The sequence below is a fragment of the Oncorhynchus mykiss genome, chromosome 22 (genome assembly GCF_013265735.2).
Source record: "Oncorhynchus mykiss isolate Arlee chromosome 22, USDA_OmykA_1.1, whole genome shotgun sequence".
NCBI lineage: Eukaryota > Metazoa > Chordata > Actinopteri > Salmoniformes > Salmonidae > Oncorhynchus > Oncorhynchus mykiss.
The window spans coordinates 26,861,195-26,883,107 of NC_048586.1; the positions used below are offsets into that span (position 1 = coordinate 26,861,195).

The window sequence follows — 21,913 nt, forward strand, 5'->3', positions numbered from 1 at the left end:
TACAATATATCTAAGCTGTGGCACTTTGTACAGGACAGGACAGGAGCAGAAAGAATCACGTTCAATGGTGAGGGAGCGGTTCTGAAGAGTTGTAATTTTACGGCATTCTGTTCCGTTGTGGGTTTGTTAACCAGCAAGAGGAGCGGGAAGGCGTGGTTTGGATGGTATTAAAAGGCATGGTGTGTGTGTGTTTTAATGAGAGTGCACTGCTAGCTTTGCCCATTTACTGTGTAGGGACAGAAATAAAAGCAGAATTACAGTGTTGAAGTTTTTCCATCTTACATCCCAGAACCAACCCTCTCCAATATAATCACTCACTCACACACACATACACACACACAAAACTGTGTTGTGCAGACTAAAACAGCATGAAACATGGTCAAATGAATTAGCCAGGTACAGTCATTTTTTTAAACATTGAGAACTAGGTTGGTCCATTTTTGGATGAAATGAACCAGTTATCTACACTACAGTTTAAAAGTTTGCGGTCACTTAGAAATATCTTTGTTTTCCTTGAAAACATACATGAAATAAGTTGCAAAATGAATAGGAAATATTGTCAAGACGTTGACAAGGTTATAAATAATGATTTTTTAATTGAAATAATAAATGTGTCCTTCAAATTTTGCTTTCATCAAAGAATCCTCCACTTGCAACATTCTAGTTGTCAATTTGTTGAGGTAATCTGAAGAGATTTCTCCCCATGCTCCCTGAAGCACCTCCCACAAGTTGGATTGGTTTGACGGGCACTTCCTACATACCATATGGTCCAGCTGCTCCCACAACAGCTCAATAGGGTTGAATTCGGTGACTGTGCTGGACACGCCATTATAGACAGAATAGCAACTGACTGCTTCTTCCCTAAATAGTTATTGTATAGTTTGGAGCTGTGCTTTGGGTCATTGTCCTGTGGTCGGAGGAAACTGGCTCCAATTAAGTGGCATCCACGGGGTATGGCATGGCGTTGCAAAATGGAGTGATAGCCTTCTTTCTTCAAGATTCCTTTAACCCTGTACAAATCTCCCACTTTACCACCAGCAATGCACCCACAAACCATCACATTGCCTCCACCATGCTTGACAGATGACGTCAATCACTCCTCCAGCATATTTTAATGTTTTCTCCTTCACATGAATGTTCTTCTTTGTGATCCGAACACCTCAAACTTAGATTGGTCTGTCCATAACACTTTTTTCCAATCTTCCTCTGTCCGGTGTCTGTGTTCTTTTGTCCATCTTAATCTTTTATTTTTATTGACCAGTCTGAGATATAGCTTTTTCTTTGCAACTCTGCCTAGAAGGCCAGCATCCCGGCGTCACCTCCTCACTGTTGACGTTGAGACTGGTGTTTTGCGGGTACTATTTAACGAAGCTGCCAGTTGAGGACTTGTGAGGCATCCGTTTCTCAAACTAAACACTAATATACTTGTCCTCTTGCTCAGTTGTGCACCGGGGCCTCCCACTCCTCTTTCTATTCTGGTTAGAGCCAGTTTACTACTCCCTTCTGTGAAGGGAGTAGTACACAGTGTTGTATGAGATCTTCAGTTTCTTGGCAATTTCTCGCATGGAACAGCCTTTATTTCTCAGAACATGAATAGACTGACAAGTTTCAGAAGAAAGTCTTTGTTTCTGGCCATTTTGAGCCTGTAATCAAACCCACAAATGCTGATGCTCCAGATACTCAACTAGTCTAAAGACAACAGTTTTCAGCTGTGCTAACATAATTGCAAAAGGGTTTTCTAATGATCAATTATCCTTCTAAAATGATAAACTTGGATTAGCTAACACAACGTGTCATTGGAACACAGGAGTGATGGTTACTGATAATAGGCCTCTGTACGCCTATGTAGGTATTCCATAAAAAAAAAATCTGACATTACCAGCTACAAGTCATTTACAACATTAACAATGTCTACACTGTATTTCTGATACATTTGATGTTATTTTAATGAACCAAAAATGTGCTTTCTTTCAAAAACAAGGACATTTCTAAGTGACCCCAAACTTAGTGTACCTTTGATAGCTTGCTAGCTAGGTAGCTCCCATGTCAATTTCAAGTCTTTCTAAACTAATATCTGACTAACTCGGAAATAGTCTCAGTAGGAAAGTTACTTGGCTAACGCATCATGCTTTGTGACATTAGTGACATTAGTGTTTTCACTTATTGTATCTGCATGCTTATTGAGCTCTCCCTTTGGCACTCATTCGTTTGTGACGTGAGCTGGCTGCTCATTCTAAATAGTATAATCTAATCTGTTCAAAACAGTGGCAGCATGGGCAGCAGTGAGCATTCGGTTTTTGACATGCAAAAGTGAAATAGATGTATTTATGCAGTTGTTCAAATGAACAGATCGCTTTATATAAAGAAACTATAGATAAAGTTCGAAAACTTGCCAAAATATTTCTGTCATGCTGCTTTGTTGACAACTCCAACCAACCAATCAGCGGCTGCCACTGGACAGCGGTTTAAAAAAGGGATGTAAGCCACATGAGTGTTTGAAACAGACATGATTGTGTGGAGGGAGAAGAGTGGCCGTGTCCGAATACCCGTACATGCGTTCTAAATAGTTGGCATTTTGGGTATGCATAAACAGAATGTTTTTTGGTATGTGAAATATAGAAAAGGAGTATGCTTTTGTGGCTTATGCAAAAACAGAATGTTTTATAGTGTGTGAAATTTCAAAAATGTTGTATGCTTTAAACGTCAGGACGTCATCATCTTTTCATGTAGTTGAATTCGCTGCACACTATTGAGGAAGAGGGTCGTCTTTTCAGATCCACATGATAATGAGATGGGGACGCTGTACCAAAATGAATGAATGTCAGGAAACAACGTAATTGCGCATTAGATGGCGCATTCTCCGTATGGGTGAGTCTAGTATGCTGATATTTGTTGCTTAGTACATACATTTTTACTAAACAGTATGTTCTAAATAGTGTGTAGTATGATTAGTATACTGAATGCAGTTTTAGTAAACAGTAGGAAAGACAGGTTTCGGAACACGGCCATTGTGACTGGATTATGTGAGTCAGGCTTTTCAGGAAGAGCTGGCAGGGATGAATGAGAGGTTAGACACAATAAACTCCATCAGTATGTATGCGTGTGTGTGTGTGTGTGTGTGTAGCACATTTCTCAGAAAATCTGCTGAGAATGCAATCTAGAAATCTAAGAGGTTTGTACAGTAATGACATTGCTAAACCTCCTCCACGGCTTCACCATCATCATCATTTCCCTGAAAATGACTCATGGTTTTCTTCCTCAAGTAATGTGGTTGCACGCTCCATGGTGGCAGTCGAAACAATAACGTGTGTGATTCACACTTCAACAGTGTTTAGATTTAGAAAAACCCTAGGCTCTGCCATGTCCCGAACAACCGGATGTTCCAGTTTTCAGGGGCCTGTGACTTGACTTCCGCTTTTGGGCATTAACAAGGCGACACTCCATCTTAACTCCTCCTCCACATTTACTGAATTGGTTGAAGAGTGCAGAAGAGAACCTCCCAACTGTTTTTTATCTTCTCGTCAAATCTGCTACGTTAGGTTAGAAAATCCCTAATCTCGGTTAACCCAGAACTTAAGTCTTGTGTAATTGGTCAGATGCTCGATTAAATTCTGGGCCCATACATGTTAATAACCTCTTTTGGCTAGGGGGCAGTATTTTGACATCTGGATGAAAAGCGTGCCCAAAGTAAACTGCCTGTTACTCAGGCCCAGAAGCTAGGATATGCATATAATTGGTATATTTGGATAGAAAAAAACTCAAAAGTTTCTAAAACTGTTAAAATAATGTCTGTGAGTATAACAGAACTCATATGGCAGGCAAAAACCCGAGGTCAAACCATCTGGGAAAAAAACATAATTCAGCCCACCACTGTTTCCAATGGCTGTCATGTTTAATATGAAGGGAAAACCTCCCAGATTGCAGTTCCTAGGGCTTCCACTAGATGTCAACAGTCTTTAGAAAGAGTTTCAGGCTTGTTTTTGGAAAAATTAACGCGTTCTTTGCTTTTTATCTCCGGTAAAGACAATAATGATTATCCGTCTTAAATGTTATTGTTTATTTACATATTAGGGTACCTGAGGTTTGATTATAAACGTTGTTTGACTTGTTTGGAGAAGTTTATTGGTAACGTTTGGGATTCATCTTGTATGCATTTTGAAGGAGGGAAACCGATGGATTATTGAATGAAGTGCGCCAGCTAAATTGAGTTTTGGGAGATATAAAGAAGGACTTTATCGAACAAAAGGACCATTTGTGATGTAGCTGGGACCTTTTGGAGTGCCAACAGAAGAAGATCTTCAGAGGTAAGGCATTTATTTTATTGTTATTTCTGACTTCCGTGGCGCACCTGCCTGGTTGAAAAATGTTTTTAATGCTTTTGTGTGTGGGGCGCTGTCCTCAGATAATCGCATGGTGTGCTTTCGCCGTAAAGCCGTTTTGAAATCTGACACAGCGGCTGGATTAACAAGAAGTTAAGCTTTTTTCTGATGTATGACAGTTGTATTTTCATGAATGTTAAATATGACTATTTCTGTCATTTGAATTTCACACTCTGTAGTTTCACCGGATGTTGTTGAGGTGGGTCGCTAGTGGAACGCCTGCGCCAGAAAGGTTTTATGAGAAGAGAGAGAATGAGGATCGGAACTGGAACAAAGAGCTCCATCCCCTCTTTTTGCAAGTTGCGGGCAAGACTATGGGCCAAATGTCCCCTCCCCTTCCAATATTCGAAAGATGCTAACACACCTGCGAAATCATGATTTGTCCAAAGCACCGGAACTAATGCTACTCGTTAGCTCACACATCCAGTTGTATCATGACATGTATACAGTATGTTTACATAGTGTGTCCACGAGAGATAAGAAAAACCCCAATTACTGAAGTTTGCCAGACGTTGTTTACGTATTTTTATTTATTTTTATTAATTATTCTTTAATTGATTGTACATTGACTGTGTTGCGTTTGTTTGTTACAGTTAGCGCTGTAATCAATTTGTCTATCAGTAGGGTCAAAGATTAGTAATGTTCTTGATGGATGGATCAAAAGGTTTGGTTTCAGAAAAGGAGCTTCTGCTTTCAAAGAGCAACCTGCTACAGATTCTGGGAAGACTTAGGTGGTGGTGATATCCCTTGTTTATCAGTTAAGAAAAGATAGAGTGGGAATTTGAGATGGATTCACTCAGAGCACCTTGGAATGTGAATACAAGATGCGTCTTTCTTTGCGTTTAGAATGTGTGAGTGTGTTGCCTTTGGTGCTACAGATTAATTTTATGGGGGTGTGAGCAGAAGAGACTGTAGCACCTAAAAGCCTACACAGATCTATTTGGGTTCTGATGGGCATGAGTGGGTCTCTTATATACAGGACCAGTCAAAAGTTTGGACACACCTACTCATTCAAGGGTTTTTCTTTATTTTTTACTATTTTCTACATTGTAGAATAATAGTAAAGACATCAAAACTATGAAATAACACATATGGAATCATGTAGTAACCAACAAAAAAAAGTGTTAAACAAATCAAAATATAGTTTAGAATTTAGATTCTTCAAAGTACCCTCCCTTTGCCTTGATGACAGCTTTGCACACTCTTAGCATTCTCTCAACCAGCTTCATCTGCTTTTCCAACAGTCTTGAAGGAGTTCCCACATATGCTGAGCACTTGTTGGCTGCTTTTCCTTCACTCTGCAAAAACATCTCAATTGGGTTGAGGTTGGGTTAATTTAGTTAAGAGAGATTATCCGTTCACCTACTCTGCGTCTCACAAAGGCACTCGAATGAAATTATCCTCTGCAGCAGAGGTAACTCTGGGTCTTCCTTTCCTGTGGCGGTCCTCATGAGAGCTAGTTTCATTATAGAGCTTAATAGTTTTTGCGACTGCACTTTCAGTTCTTGAAATTTTCCTGATTGACTGAACTTCATGTCTTAAGGTAATGATGGACTGTCATTTCTCTTTGCTTATTTGAGCTGTCCTTGCCATAATATGGACTTGGTCTTTTACCAAATAAGGCTATCTTCTGTATACCACCCATAACTTGTCACAACACAACTGATTGGCTCAAACGCATTAAGAAGGAAAGATATTCCACAAATTAACTTTTAACAAGGCACACCTGTTAATTGAAATGCAGTCCAGGTGACTACCTCATGTAGCTGGTTGTGAGAATGCCAAGAGTGTGCAACGCTATCATCAATGCAAAGGGTGGCTACTTTGAAGAATATCAAATATAAAATATGTTCAGATTTGTTTAACACTTTTTTGGTTACTACATGATTCTATATGTGTTATTTCATAGTTTTGATGTCTTCATTATTATTCTACAATGTAGAAAATAGAAAAACCCTTGAATGAGTAGCTGTGTCCAAACTTTTGACTGGTACTGTATGTCACGTTTGATTCTTGTAGGAGTCAGGTAGTATTAGTTCAACTCCACAGAGTAAGTCCAACCTCTCTCTGCCTCTATGTGTGGGCTGGTGAAATCTAACAGTGGGACTCTTTGAAGATGGTCACAAGAGAGACTAATGGACAGTTATATTTATTAGTGGGACTCGTGCCAAAAGCACGCACGCTAAACATCCACATTTAATGAAATCTTTTGTTGCCATAGCAGGAAAACTGGTCCTGAGGAGAAATAATGGAGCCACATAACTAACCTTCACATGCTAAAAATAGCTCTAATAATCAGGGGGAGGCCCCTATGTTTCTCTCCATATTCTCTTTCAAATGAGAAGCAGGGCTTTTTTCCCTCCCTCCCCTCAGTCTCTCTGCCTCCCTCCTCAACAGATGAGACAGACTTGTGGAAAGACTATGTGCTCTCTGTTATCATGTAGTGATGATAAAGTGAAAATGCAGCCGGTAGATAGGAATTTAAGCACTGTGAAGCCTATCAGATAAAAGTAATGACAGAAATCCATGTCACATATAGGAGACAAGAGACACATATAGTGCCTTCAGAAAGTATTCATTCTCCTCGACTTATAGAATAAATAATAAATACAAATCTCCCATCTACACACAATAACCCATAATGACAAAGTGAAAACATGTTTTTAGAAATCTAGCCTGTGCTTAGGTCCATTCTACTTGTAAGATTTGTTTATTTAATTTTTTTATTTCACCTTTATTTAACCAGGTAGGCTAGTTGAGAACAAGTTCTCATTTACAACTGCAACCTGGCCAAGATAAAGCATAGCAGTGTGAACAGACAACAGAGTTACACATGGAAGATTGTGAAGATTGTTCCATTTAATTAGATCTGCTTTCATGTTGTTGTGTAATGGGATAAAGTTATCTTTCTGCATGTTGTTTGTTGTCACTTATTAAGCATTCTAAGTATTTAATATGTTTGTGGTCCACTTAAAGAATAGCTGTAGATCATGAGTTATTCTATTTATTTTTTGTGTTGCCATTATTTAAATTTTTTTCATGTACATTTAACATCCTGCGATTTTAGAGTATTCTGAAACTAGGACATCCCTGTCTTGTGCCCCTTTCTAAAGCAAATTCATCAGATAACATAGTGTATTTTTGCTTAAGGATATTTATATAATATTTTTATGAAATCTATTATTTCAGCTGAAAAGTTGAAGGCTTCCAACGTTTTGAATAGAAAAGGCCATTCAAGACGATAAAAATCTAGTTGTTTTGCATATTGTTTTATACTGAATTTTTTTTTGTATTTTTTTGAAAGCTTCTATTTTTAATAAACCCTGTTTGATTAATATGTATCAAGTCTGGTAATACTTTTTCCATTAAGTTATTTACACCACCTACCTCTCATAACATTGAAGAAATGAAAAGACAGAAGAAAGAGGGAGATGAGAGAGGAGGTATAAACCAAATAAATGTCATTCTCTCTTTCTTGTGTGTGATGGATGTGAGACAAGGGTTTGCTTTCTGCCACTTCTCTCCAGAGAAAGACATGAAGGGACTGTGCTGCTGCCTTGACGACACATGATATATCCGTCACAGGTCAGGTTCTCCCTTGAGTGTACTACCTGAGGTTGCCACTGGAGGGCACCCTGGGGTTACTTCTAGTATCCAGGTGACCCTGATTGGGCTTATTGGGATCACCTGCTGGATGACTATTTAGGTTCCTATGTGGACTGGGCCAGTTGCTAAGGTCTCATGTTTTGTTCAGTGTTCGCTTGTGCCATTGCTTTGTTATGAAGACATTAAGTAAATATTCTGGATTTACCCTTACCTGTTGTGTTTCTCTGCACCTGGGTCCAAGTTCGTACTAGCACCATTGTCACAGTAGACCTGGGCCACAAAATGGACCTAGCAGAGATTTCTCCGTCGTCCGAGGGACACTCCGAGCTACACCACTTACGGTCGGCTCTCACTCACCATTGAACAGTGATTGGTCACCATGAGGCGCGGCTGAAGAAATTGTCGGGGGATTTAGGAACTATTGTGTACACTCTGCAGACGGGACAGACGGGAGCAACTGCTGCTGCTGCACCTGTGGCAGTTTCTAACCCTCCACTTCCTACCAGCTCATCTCCTCCCCTCGGGAGCCTCATCTCCCAGCACCGGAGCACTATGAGGGGCATCCTGGGAGGTATCCTGGGTTCCTGTTCCAACGTCATTGGTCTTCGAGCTGCAGGCATCAACGTTTCCCACCGAGCATTCCAGAGTGGCATATGTCATCTCCTTGCTCTCCGGACGGGCTCTGACATTTGTTTCAATTGGCAAAGCTTCACCCAGGAGATGAGGGTTTTTGATCACCCCATCAGTGGCAGGAACGCTGCTCACAGACTCATTGCGATTCGGCAGGGCAGCCGGAGAATAGCTGATTATGCCATTGACTTTTGGACGCTCGCCGCTGAGAGAGGTTGGAATATAGAGGCACTTCACTCAGTGTTTATGAATGGACTCAGTGAGGTTCTCAAGGACAAACTGTCTTCCCAGGACAACCCTGACACTCTGGAGGAGCTTATCGTATTGGCCATCCAGATGTACAATCGGCTTCGGGAACGTGGTCATGAGGACGGAGGGGTTCCTAGTTGGTTCCAGTGTTTCCGGCCCCGCTTAGGGAGTCGATTCTTCAATTGTTCCACTGCTGTATGCTGGGCCTGCTTGTCCTGTACCCCGGCAGGGTTCTCAATTCGGCTATGGTTCTCCTTCATATCCTTCAGAGGAGCCGATACAATTGGGAGGCAGCAGACTTTCCGCTCTAGCTCAGCTAGTATTCACCTCCGCCTCGCATGACAGCCAGCCTACACGGTGTGATGCATCCTCTCCAGTCTATAATTCTGGCAAGGCACTCAGTATCTCATGGACTGGGTGGGTTACAGGCCTGAGGAAGGTTCCTGGGTTCTGGCCCAGGACATTTTGGACTCCGGACTCATTCGGGACTTCCGTCAATGTCCTGTGTTCAATAAAAATGTCTACATTTTCTCCTTCCCGCTGTCCTGTCTGTCCTCCATTTGCCACATCCCAGAATGGAACAGTATAACTGGATGAACCAGATGCTCCAGTGCTTGAAGGAAAAACTTTATTCTCTGCTCTCTCTCTGAATTCTGCAAAAGTGCACATGAAAGTCAGTTATGTTTTATTTTTAAGAATTTGACATTGTGAATGAACCGCCTTCTAGGCTGGCAAGGGAAGTTTCACACAGCGGGAGGTTTAATGCTTAAAACAGAATTATTATTATTTTTACTACCTTATTCCCCAGCCAGGAGTCCCAGTTGCAGAAGCCACCGTGGCCCAAACAACCTAATGACCTAATTGCTTAATGGATGGCTTGGGAGGTGGAGCAACCCAGAGAGCCCAACTCAAACCAGCTAATGTATTTGGCCATCTTGAAGCAGCTTGGCTCATAACATTCCAACTACGATGTGGAAACAATCCCACCGACATCGGCCCCAGAGTAATATTTCCAGAGCAACAGATATAGAAGACAACTGTGTGAGTTATTGAAACCAAACCACAGTTAGAAACATCATACCCCTCTTCCTCATTCTTCAGTGTCTAACTGTTCAATCTGACCTCTAGATCATGTTGCAAAGAAAGAATGAAAGATCTAGTCAATTTTAGATCAGGGATGAGCATCTGGCAGCTCGCAACAGTAAATTGAGACCCCAACTCTGGGTCAAAAATGTGAGATGGGGGGTGGATGTGGGTACTCAGATCCGTAAGCAACTGCGGCCCCTCATGATAAAGTTCAAATTTTTTGTGGCCCCCACCCCAATTAAAGTTGCCCATCACTGGACTGGATAGTAATTCTCCATTTCTCCAGTGGCCTGTGTCACAACAGGTATTCATGTTGACTCGTGTTGTCTTCAGGACATCTGTGAGGGCAGTTGAACAGCAGAGGGAGGTCCTCTCCACCCCCCCCCCCCTCCATTCTCTCCCACTCCAGCCTCTTGCCCCTCTCTCTGCTCTCCATCCTCAGAGTCCTCAAAGTTGTTGTCCAAAAGTTGTCAGAGCCCATTTCATCATTAACTCTATTATCCCTCCATACCTCCATTGTTCCCATACCTTCATCGTTCACCTCCTCCTTAAACTGAAAACACAGGGTCATTGAGACATCTAAACCACATACCCCCCTCTGGGTGGTAAAGGCTTCCGCATGCCCTGTTTCGGCTGGCGCCTGACTAAAATCGGCTAGGTGAATGGAATGAGTGTTCTCGCATAATTCCCTTAAAACAGGGGTTCCCAGATTTTTTCCACTCGGGGCCCCCCTTCCGGCATTGGGGAACATCCCCCCCCCCCCCCTTCATGCACGCGCCATACAAACCTTTCACACCCCTTTTTTTGGTGGAGAGCATTTTGCAGGTTTAAAGCTTATTTTCTGCAATTCTAAACACTTTGTCATGGGTGCAAAGAACATTTTTCAGTTTTAAAGCACATTTTCTTGCAATTCTATACATTTTTCAATGTCTAATGTGTATTCATGTGATTTGAGTGACTTAAAAATTACAACAATATCTATGGGCTAAAAAAAACTAAATAAAAAAAAGTTTGCTGACATGGGCTACTTGATCTGGACATTTCTGACAATTTATACATACAGTGCCTTGCGAAAGTATTCGGCCCCCTTGAACTTTGCGACCTTTTGCCACATTTCAGGCTTCAAACATAAATATATAAAACTCTATTTTTTTGTGAAGAATCAACAACAAATGGGACACAATCATGAAGTGGAATGACATTTATTGGATATTTCAAACTTTCTTAACAAATCAAAAACTGAAAAATTGGGCGTGCAAAATGATTTACTTTCAGTGCAGCAAACTCTCTCCAGAAGTTCAGTGAGGATCTCTGAATGATCCAATGTTGACCTAAATGACTAATGATGATAAATACAATCCACCTGTGTGTAATCAAGTCTCCGTATAAATGCACCTGCACTGTGATAGTCTCAGAGGTCCGTTAAAAGCGCAGAGAGCATCATGAAGAACAAGGAACACACCAGGCAGGTCCGAGATACCGTTGTGAAGAAGTTTAAAGCCGGATTTGGATACAAAAAGATTTCCCAAGCTTTTCCCAAGCTTTAAACCCAAGGAGCACCCAAGGAGCACTGTGCAAGCGATAATATTGAAATGGAAGGAGTATCAGACCACTGCAAATCTACCAAGACCTGGCCGTCCCTCTAAACTTTCAGCTCATACAAGGAGAAGACTGATCAGAGATGCAGCCAAGAGGCCCATGATCACTCTGGATGAACTGCAGAGATCTACAGCTGAGGTGGGAGACTCTGTCCATAGGACAACAATCAGTTGTATATTGCACAAATCTGGCCTTTATGGAAGAGTGGCAAGAAGAAAGCCATTTCTTAAAGATATCCATAAAAAGTGTCGTTTAAAGTTTGCCACAAGCCACCTGGAAGACACACCAAACATGTGGAAGAAGGTGCTCTGGTCAGATGAAACCAAAATTGAACTTTTTGGCAACAATGCAAAACGTTATGTTTGGCGTAAAAGCAACACAGCTGAACACACCATCCCCACTGTCAAACATGGTGGTGGCAGCATCATGGTTTGGGCCTGCTTTTCTTCAGCAGGGACAGGGAAGATGGTTAAAATTGATGGGAAGATGGATGGAGCCAAATACAGGACCATTCTGGAAGAAAACCTGATGGAGTCTGCAAAAGACCTGAGACTGGGACGGAGATTTGTCTTCCAACAAGACAATGATCCAAAACCTAAAGCAAAATCTACAATGGAATGGTTCAAAAATAAACATATCCAGGTGTTAGAATGGCCAAGTCAAAGTCCAGACCTGAATCCAATCGAGAATCTGTGGAAAGAACTGAAAACTGCTGTTCACAAATGCTCTCCATCCAACCTCACTGAGCTCGAGCTGTTTTGCAAGGAGGAATGGGAAAAAATGTCAGTCTCTCGATGTGCAAAACTGATAGGGACATACCCCAAGCGACTTACAGCTGCAATCGCAGCAAAAGGTGGTGCTACAAAGTATTAACTTAAGGGGGCTGAATAATTTTGCACGCCCAATTTTTCAGTTTTTGATTTGTTAAAAAGTTTGAAATATCCAATAAATGTCGTTCCACTTCATGATTGTGTCCCACTTGTTGTTGATTCTTCACAAAAAAATACAGTTTTATATCTTTATGTTTGAAGCCTGAAATGTGGCAAAAGGTTGCAAAGTTCAAGGGGGCCGAATACTTTCGCAAGGCACTGTATATGTAGATTCAATGGTCGTAAAGATGGGGAGAGGTCTGTCCGTAATAAAGAGATGCTCTGCAGTTAGATTTGGGTATGTCATTTTAGGCGAAAATGTAAAAAAAAGGGGCGGATCCTTATTAACAGCAAAAAGTAGCAAATCTGATGTTGAAGAGAGATAATAAAATATGTCTAGTGAGATATAATGTAAATCCACAGTGGGATACAAAATGACCATACATGGGAAATATTTGTTACAGTATTAGTGTTAGCCACCTGTTGATTAGGCAACAATTGGACCCCCCCATACACTCTACTTGTTGTGTGTGTGTGTGAGTGGTTGTTTATCTACACACATTAGGCTGTGTGTGTGTGTGTGTGTGTGTGTAAGATAGAGAGACAAGGCACATGCATTAACACATGCAATCCACACTTACATTTACTTTATAGTACTTTATAGTAAATGTTTACTGGAATGTAAAACGTATGGAAGACCTATAGCACATTCCTGTTTTATGCCCCCCAACACTCCTGATCAGTGTTATACTGTTAGTACTCACATGGTGTCAATATATAGCTAATCCATTCCAAACCGTCTACAGCATGGTTTTGACATTATAGGTCTCTGGTGTTTCATTACCAGCATTCCCCCTGGTTCTACGCTCTCTCTCTCACACACACACACACTCCTAACTGTCTGCTACCAAGCTCAATTGAAGGCGGCTGACGCTTTACTGTAACCCTGTGAACTACCATCAGAGAGACCGCCATAGTCATAGGGCTCTGGGTAAATGTCTGCACAGGCACCAAATCGGTCACATACTGGGGTAGAATGACAGATTTTTACCTTGTCAGCTCAGGGATTCAATCCAGCAACCTTCGGTTACTGGCCCATCGCTCTAACCACAAGGCTACCTGCTACCCCATCAAGAGACCTAACATGTGCCAGGAAAACATTCCCCACACCATTACAACACCGCCACCAGCCTGTACCATTGACACTAGGCAGGATGTTGTTTATGCCAAATCCTGACTCTGCCACTAACATGACGCAACTGGAACCGGGATTCGTCAGACCAGGCAAAGTATTTCCACTCAATTTTCCTATGTTGGTGATGGCATGCCCCTGGAGCAACTTCCTCTTGTTTTTAGCTAATAGGGCCGGAACCCGGTGTGGTCCTCTGCTGCAATAGCCCATCCGTGACAAGGCCCGAAGAGTTGTGCGTTCCGTTATGCCGTTCTGCACTCCACTGTTGTACTGCACCGTTATTTGCCTGTTTGTGGCCTGCCTGTTAGCTTGCACGATTCTTGCCAGTCTCTTTCGACCTCTCTCATCAATTAGTTGTTACACCATTCTCAGTAAACGTCAGACACTGTCGTGCATGAAAAGCCCAGGAGGCCGGCCATTTCTGAGATTTTGGAACAGGCGCGCCTGACACCGACGATCATATCACGCTCAAAGTCACTTAGGTCACTCCCTTTGTCCATTCTAGCGTTCAATCGAACAGTAACTGAATTCCTTAATGCCCATCTGCCTGCTCTATATAACAAGCCATGGCCACGTGACTCAGTATCTGTAGGAGCAAACCATTTGTGAACACGGTGGTGTTCCTAATAAACTGGCCACTGAGTACCTCGCAAGGTCACAGATTGTCACAAGGAACACTAAACCACATAATACAGTGTATGGCAAAGATACTGTGTATGCCAAATATTAATTGAGGCTGACATGATGTTATGGATATCATGTCTAGAGGTAGAAGATAGATGGCTTTGGCTATCTGAAATGAACAAAGTACTTCACATGATAACTATGTTAACCCAAAAGAAACACTACATATTCCACAGCTAGTGAGCCAGACTGGATCAACAGGTTTCTTATTCACGGCACGCGTCATCTAAAAACACATGCCTGAGCCCACATTTCCAAGGCCCCTGCCACCATTGTTGAATTATACCCCATTACGAAGCATGAACAAGTTTGTCCAGAGGGTAGAAAATAACAATTAGGTAAGGTAAGGTAAGGTAGTCTGGTTTTTGACTCACTTTAACCTGGTAGAACTCTACACAGCTCCTAGACCTGTCCCTCTTAGGATCTTCAGGATTGCCGTCTCCCAGTAATAGCTCCATGTCAAACGTTTTCTGTCCCAGTGGCATCGCCGCTGGGTGTATGTCTGAGTTTCTGTGTGTAGTTGAGATTCAGCAAGTTTGAGGTTCAGTCTGTCTAACTTGACTTATGTGTCTCTCTTCTTTTTCTCTTTCTCACCTCTCTCCTTCCCTCTCGGTCTCAGATGTGCCCTACCTACACATTCACATCAACAAGTGTCTGGGTGTGTGCTGCCTCAGGTCCTGGTAGCAAACAGGTAGAGAAAGGATATCTGAAGCTGAGCGGTATTACTCAGTCTTCCATTTGTAGATGGAGAAAGCCTGGCTAATCTAATCACTTCTCCGCTCTTTGGCTGACCTAGCTTTCTCCTGGCTGCTCCATGCATGTTGTCCCATCCAGAGTAGCCCCAGTGTGGATGGGTGAGTCGGGCATTGTGCTCCTCTGTACAGGCTAGCTCTGTCCATCCCTCTCAGCTCAGCATTCTGTCAGGTGGAAGATCTGCTCACACACACAGGCCAGGGGGGAGGGGATAGGGGAGGGGCTCAGGGGGTAGGGGGTGGGGTTTGGGGCATGCTCCATACAGATTTTAAAAAGGAGGGAAGCAGGGAGCAAATCATCACTAATCCCCAACACTCCCTCCCTTCGCCGCCCCCGCCCTTCGTTGCCCTGTCGCCCTCCCCAATGTGGTCAGCAGAGTTGTGGGGTGATGATTGTGCATGTGAGGGGGGGGGGGGGGGGGGGGGGGGGGGGGGGGGGGGGGGGGGGGGGGGGGGGGGGGGGGGGGGGGGGGGGGGGGGGGGGGGGGGGGGGGGCAGTGTGTGTCACTGCTTTGCAACCTACACAGGCACAGCATACACACACAAATAGACAAGCTTTATCATTGCAGATATCTGTTTTGGATGCTGTCACTTAACATATTACTCTCTATCTCCAAATTCCACGTTACTCTTCTCCACCTGTGTGAATTCTCATCAAACTCCTCTATAGCCAGTCAACTCTTTAATCGCTCTTCTCCCCTCTCTGTGTCCTCTATTCCCTTATCTCAACCTCTCCTCCCGTTTATGCTTGTAGATGAGAGAGGACAGAGAGAGGAGAGGGAGTGGAGACAGTGGATCACTTAAGCCTCTTTGTGATGTCCAGACTAAACACTGCAGTCAGACAGTTCAGTGCTGCGGCAACCTAGACAGACTGACGGCTAAAGGCTGAGGTCAGAATAACAAACAGTGTAGACTGAGTCTGTCAGTGTCACTCAGGGCTGCTCCCTGTCCAAGCACTGATTCAATGCCCATTCAAATTCAAACTGTCTATGTTGACATGAAAATAAATGTCATTGTTTTGTCCCAAGAAGCACAAAACTCATGATAGTAAAGACAAGCAGTGCTTGTCTTCTGGTTTGGCACTGCCCACTCTCATGCAAGTCACACTTGTTGGGCTGAGAGTATGCGCTTTGAGTCTGTGTCAGGTAGTGTGGGTACTGTACAGAGTATACCATACATTAGGAACAACTTCCTCATATTGAGTTGCACCACCCCCTTTAGTCCTCAGAATAGCCTCAATTCATCGGAGCATGGACTCTACAAGGTGTCGAAAGCGTTCCACAGGGATGCTGGCCCATGTTGACTCCAATGCTTCCCACAGTTGTGTCAAGTAAGCTGGATGTCCTTTGGGTGGTGGACCATTCTTGAAACACACAGAAAACTGTTGAGCGTGAAAAAACCCAGCAGCATTGCAATTCTTGACACAAACTGGTGCGTCTGGCACCTACTACCATACCCCGTTCAAAGGCAACTTAAATATTTTGTCTTGCCCATTCACCCTCTGAATATACACACACATAGACAATGTCTCAAGTCTTAAAAATCCTTCTTTAACCTGTCTCCTCCCCTTCATCTACATTGAAGTAGATTTAACAAGTGAAATCAATAAGGGATCATAGCTTTCACCTGGATTCACCTGGTCAGTCTATGTAGTGGAAAGGGCAGGTGTTCTTAATGGTTTGTAAACTCAGTGCGTTTGTGTGTATGCGTCTGTCTCCAGGTACCGTATATGTGTGTGTGTTTACATACATGTACTATACAATACAGAACGTTGCAATGTCTTACAGAATATGCGCCAGGTCGGACAGCCAGTCTGTTGGCACAAAAAACAGGGTAATAAAACACATCCTGTGTCTGTAAACCTGTCTGTCAGCAGAGAGGATTAGGGGATTCCACCCCTTCCTGCCTACCACCAACAAAATGTCAGACTGACAGCCATGGTTAAGGAGGTTTGGTGTGGAAACCAAAACACACTGAGAAAGATATAGGAAACCATCCCTGTAGAGTGCAGTCAAAAATTTGCTCTCCCTTATCTCTCCCTGCTTACCCTGTCTTTCTTCCCCCTCTCTCCCTCTATACCTCCATCCTTACCCCTTCTCTCTCTCCTTTGCTCTGCACCCTAAAATTAACATATTAAGATGATTATTTGGATGTTTTTTTGTTTTTCGTGGTTATTGTCCATAATTGTCAGTTACACTGTTACACGATAATTGTTGCAGCCCTAGGCAGGAGTTAGGAAATGTGTGTCAGGGTTCCACCTCATTTGGATTTTATGGCTAACATGCTGACTAGACCGCACGTGCACCATCGTGCGCATGTTGATTTTGTCCACCCACACCAGATGCGATCAGGACACGCAGGTTGAAATATTAAAACAAACTCTTAACCAACAGGTTGAAAAGCATTAAACATGTATGGTAATTTAGCTAGCTAGCTTGCTGCTGCTATCTAATTTGTCCTGGGATATAAACATTGGGTCGTTATTTTACCTGAAATGCACAAGGTCCTCTACTCCGACAATTAATCCACAGATAAAAGGGTAAACCAAGTTAGTTTCTAGGAATCTCTCCTCCTTCAGGCTTCTTCTTCTTCTGACTTTATATGGTGGTCGGCAACCAACTTTAAGCTACATTACCACCAACAACTGGACTGGAGTGTGGACCTCAGTTCATCTTTCAATCACCCACGTGGGTATACGCTCCTAAAAACCAATGAGGAAGAGGGAGAGGCGTGACTTACAGCGTGTCAAGCGTCACAAATAGAACTAAGTTATATTTTAGCGCCTGGCTACGCAGACGCTCATTGACGCGCGTGAGCAGTGTGGGTGTCAATGATTGAAAAACATGTACATATGTGTACATTTATTTGGTGTGGTCAACATGTAAGAAGGTTTTGGCTGAGGGAAAGAGCTGCATGCCACACTTTATGCAAGCTTGAGTGTCAGATATGCTGACAGAAAGAGGCTGGCTCGAGATATACTGTAATTCTGTCACACAATAGAGCCATTTATGATAGCAGGCTTTTGTTAGTGTGTTGTCATGATGCAAACTGACATGACTATGTAATTATATGGTAATGAAGCCAAGGTTTCTAACCCTAGAGTCAAGGTCCCCCTGAGAACACTACACAATGAACATGGAGGGAAAGTTTGCCAAGACCACCTGAGTATCTGAATATTATTCACAGTTCATAAAGTTTCTCAATACATACATTTAAAATCACTGAAAGTACACTGGTCAAAAATAACCAAACACTTGGCCTTAACCAGTCAGTCTTTGCAGGAGTTAACCTCTTCTCTGAGAGAGATGTTGCAAGAGAAAAGGTCTCTCTGGGAAAGACGGACATATTTTGATGAAACGTGAGACTACTTAGTTCTATGTATACTTTGTTGATTAAGTACCATTAGTGTTAGCAAACTTATCACAACATGCATACGTTTATTTTCTCCAATTTCAATAGTTTATGAAAGCAATGAGTGTGTATATGTAAGAATTGAACTCCTATCAGCACGCTAAGAGGCAAATGTATTTGTTTATGTAGTACATTTATGTAGTTTATGTAGTCATTTATCATGATGGGGATTTTCTCTACCTTAAATTAGGACAGAGTTCCACCAAATGCATGGAATTGTGTTAAAGAAAATATTCTTACACACACATACACACAAAACTCAATCTAAACAGCCTCATAATGTAGCAGCACCAGCAGCCCTTCACACCACATTTTAAAACAACAACCTTTGCTCTCGTCTTCTTTGCTAATGGGATCATGGCCCACTGAAGCTTTATTAATCCCTAGCAGTCAGCTGACAAGTCATGCTAACAATGAGTTTAAAGGGAGAAGGTAAGAATACAACCAATTAGATATCTGTTTGTCTGGGCCAACCAGGGCCCACAGTCACCCCACCACACCTCAACACTGTGTTTTTACTTAAAACTATTCAAATTATTTGCCCGCGGGAGAGCTAGACCGTTAGAGCGTGTCCTCAGGCAACACGGTGATTGTTAGAATAGCAATAGGCTAGCCAACCTGATTAGCACATAATGAAAGGAGCAGGCAGGGCTACAAGGGGTTAATGAGTCTCTGGCTGCTGTTGAAACCTATGGATATGAACTAGCAGCTTGCTAATAGAGAGGAGAGTGGAGTCCTACTTCATTAATCCCAACTTGGGAAATTGTTTTATCACAGCATGCATAATAGCAAGCTAAGCTGCTAGCCAGGCTAACATCTATTGTTTCTTGCTTCATCTCACTCTCAGAAACTCAAACTTAAAATTCCTCCCCTATGTCTGTCAGTCTTTGTGCATCTGTGTATGTACGTCATTATAATTGCATCTGTGTATGTACGTCATTGGAACTTGTAATTATTGCCAATGACTTGTTTTTGGGGACAAACATTTATTGAATATCATCTTTCACTCTATAAGCTCAGGGTTTAAGGGGGCTGTGTTGGCTTTCTGCCATAACTGTCTGAAGCTATAAAGCTCTCCTCTCACTCCCTATGTCTGCCACTCTCCCCTCTCACCCTCTCCATCTCCCTTCGTCTACCTCTCACCCTATCCATCTCTAACTTGTTTATGTCCATGTGTAGGATGAACTCTTCACTCTCCCTCTGTCTCCTTCCTAAAAGTGTTTATCCATCACTGAAGTTTTATGGCCCCGCGAAATGAAAGGAAAAATCATAAATCTTTTGATATGGAACCAGCAATTACTTTTTTGTCTGCTATCCAGGCAGTAAATATAACATAACCTATGTTCTTGACATGCCAGAGTTCATCTGCTGAGGGAACGTTTATAAAGACATGTGGTTTACATGTAAGTACCATTAGCCTGTGAGTCTCTGCTCATGGGTGTCTGGTTGTTATTATGCCCAGCCTAGGAACTGGAAGAGGGCAGGAGACAGGTGGAGTCATATAAAAGACAAAAAGGTGAGGTGAGTCACTGCCTGGACACGACAGACATAAGGACAGGACTCATCACTCACAGGGGGATCAAGATATTATCACTGCTGTATGTTTGTGCATTACTGGGTTACACACAGGTTGGCATGGGCTTCCAGTTGAAGTAGGAAGTTTACATACACTTAGGTTGGAGTCATTAAAACTCGTTTTTCAACCACTCCACAAATGTCTTGTTAACAAACTATAGTTTTGGCAAGTCGGTTAGGACATCTACTTTGTGCATGACAAGTCATTTTTCCAACAATTGTTTACAGACAGATTATTTCACTTATAATTCACAGTATCACATTTCAAGTGAGTCAGAACATACACTAAGTTGACTGTGCTTTTAAACAGCCTGGAAAATTCCAGAAAATTATGTCATGGCTTTAGAAGCTTCTGATAGGCTATTTGACATAATTTGAGTCATTTGGAGGTGTACCTGTGGATGTATTTCAAGGCCTACCTTCAAACTCAGTGCCTCTTTGCTTGATGTCATGGGAAAAATAAAGGAAATCAGCCAAGATCTCACAAAAAAAATTGTAGACCTCCACAAGTCTGGTTCGTCCTTGAGAACAATTTCCAAACGCCTGAAGGTACCACGTTCATCTGTACAAACAATAGTACGCAAGTATAAACACCATGGGACCACGCAGCCGTCATACCGCTCAGGAAGGAGATTCTGTCGTTCTGTCTCTTAGAGATGAACGTACTTTGGTGTGAAAAGTACAAATCAATCCCAGAACAACAGCAAAGGACCGTTTGAAGATGCTGGAGGAAACAGGTACAAAAGTATCTATATCCACAGTAAAACGAGTCCTATATCGACATAACCTGAAGGCAACTCAGCAAGGAAAAAGCCACTGCTCCATAACCGCCATAAAAAAGCCAGACTATGGTTTGCAACTGCACATGGGGACAAAGATCGTAATTTTGGAGAAATGTCCTCTGGTCTGATGATACAAAAATAGAACTGTTTGGCCATAATGACCATCATTATGTTTGGAGGGAAAAGGGGGAGGCTTGCAAGCCGAAGAACACCCTCCCAACCGTGAAGCACGGGAGTGGCAGCATCATGTTGTGGGGGTGCTTTGCTGCAGGAGGGACTGGTGCACTTCACAAAATAGATGTCTTCATGAGGCAGGAAAATTATGTGGATATATTGAAGCAACATCAGCCAGAAAGTTAAAGCTTGGTCGCAAATGGGTCTTCTAAATAGACAATGACCCCAAGCATACTTCCAAAGTTGTGGCAAAATGGCTTAAGGACAACAAAGTCAAGGTATTGGAGTGGCTATCATAAATCCCTGACCTCAATCCTATAGACAATTTGTGGGCAGAACTGAAAATGCGTGTGTGATCAAGGAGGCCTACAAACCTGACTCAATTACTGTCAGGAGGAATGGACCAAAATTTACCCAACTTATTGTGGGAAGCTTGTGGAAGGCTACCTGAAGCTTTTGACCCAAGTTCAACAATTTAAAGGCAGTGCTACCAAATACTAATTGAGTGTATGTAAACTTCTGACCCAGTGGGAATGTGATGAAAAAAAAAAAAGCTGAAATAAATAATTCTCTCTACTACTATTCTGACATTTCACATTCTTAAAATAAAGTGCTGATCCTAACTGACCTAAGACATTGAATTTTACTAGGATTAAATGTCAGGAATTGTCAAAAACCGAGTTTAAACGTATTTGGCTAAGGTGTATGTAAACGTCCGACTTCAACTGTATGTGTTTGGTATGCTATTGTGTCTGGTATGTTATTGTGTCTGTCGCCCTATGCAACAATATATTGATATGGACGTTAAAATTAGACAAATATTCCAAATTATTGTCTCCCACTGTTAGAGCCCCCCCCCCCCCCCCCCCCCCCCCCCCCCCACACACACACACTTCTGACGTGCCTCAGCAAACAGTCTGACCTG

General features: G+C 42.5%; 1 protein-coding gene across 2 annotated transcripts in view; it reads right to left on the reverse strand.

Annotated features, from left to right (window-relative positions):
* The window catches only part of LOC110502078 (rho GTPase-activating protein 20), a 107,889-nt gene that overhangs the window by 55,777 nt on the left and 30,199 nt on the right, over positions 1–21,913 (reverse strand). Inside the window, exon 1 of one of the 2 annotated variants that reach the window (XM_036958997.1) lies at positions 14,669–15,185. The exons of the other annotated variant lie outside the window; for it this stretch is intronic. Coding sequence (XP_036814892.1) covers positions 14,669–14,779 — 111 coding nt within the window. The 5' untranslated portion in view covers positions 14,780–15,185. Of the gene's footprint in view, positions 1–14,668; positions 15,186–21,913 lie in introns of those variants that run through there. 2 annotated transcript variants of the gene reach the window in all.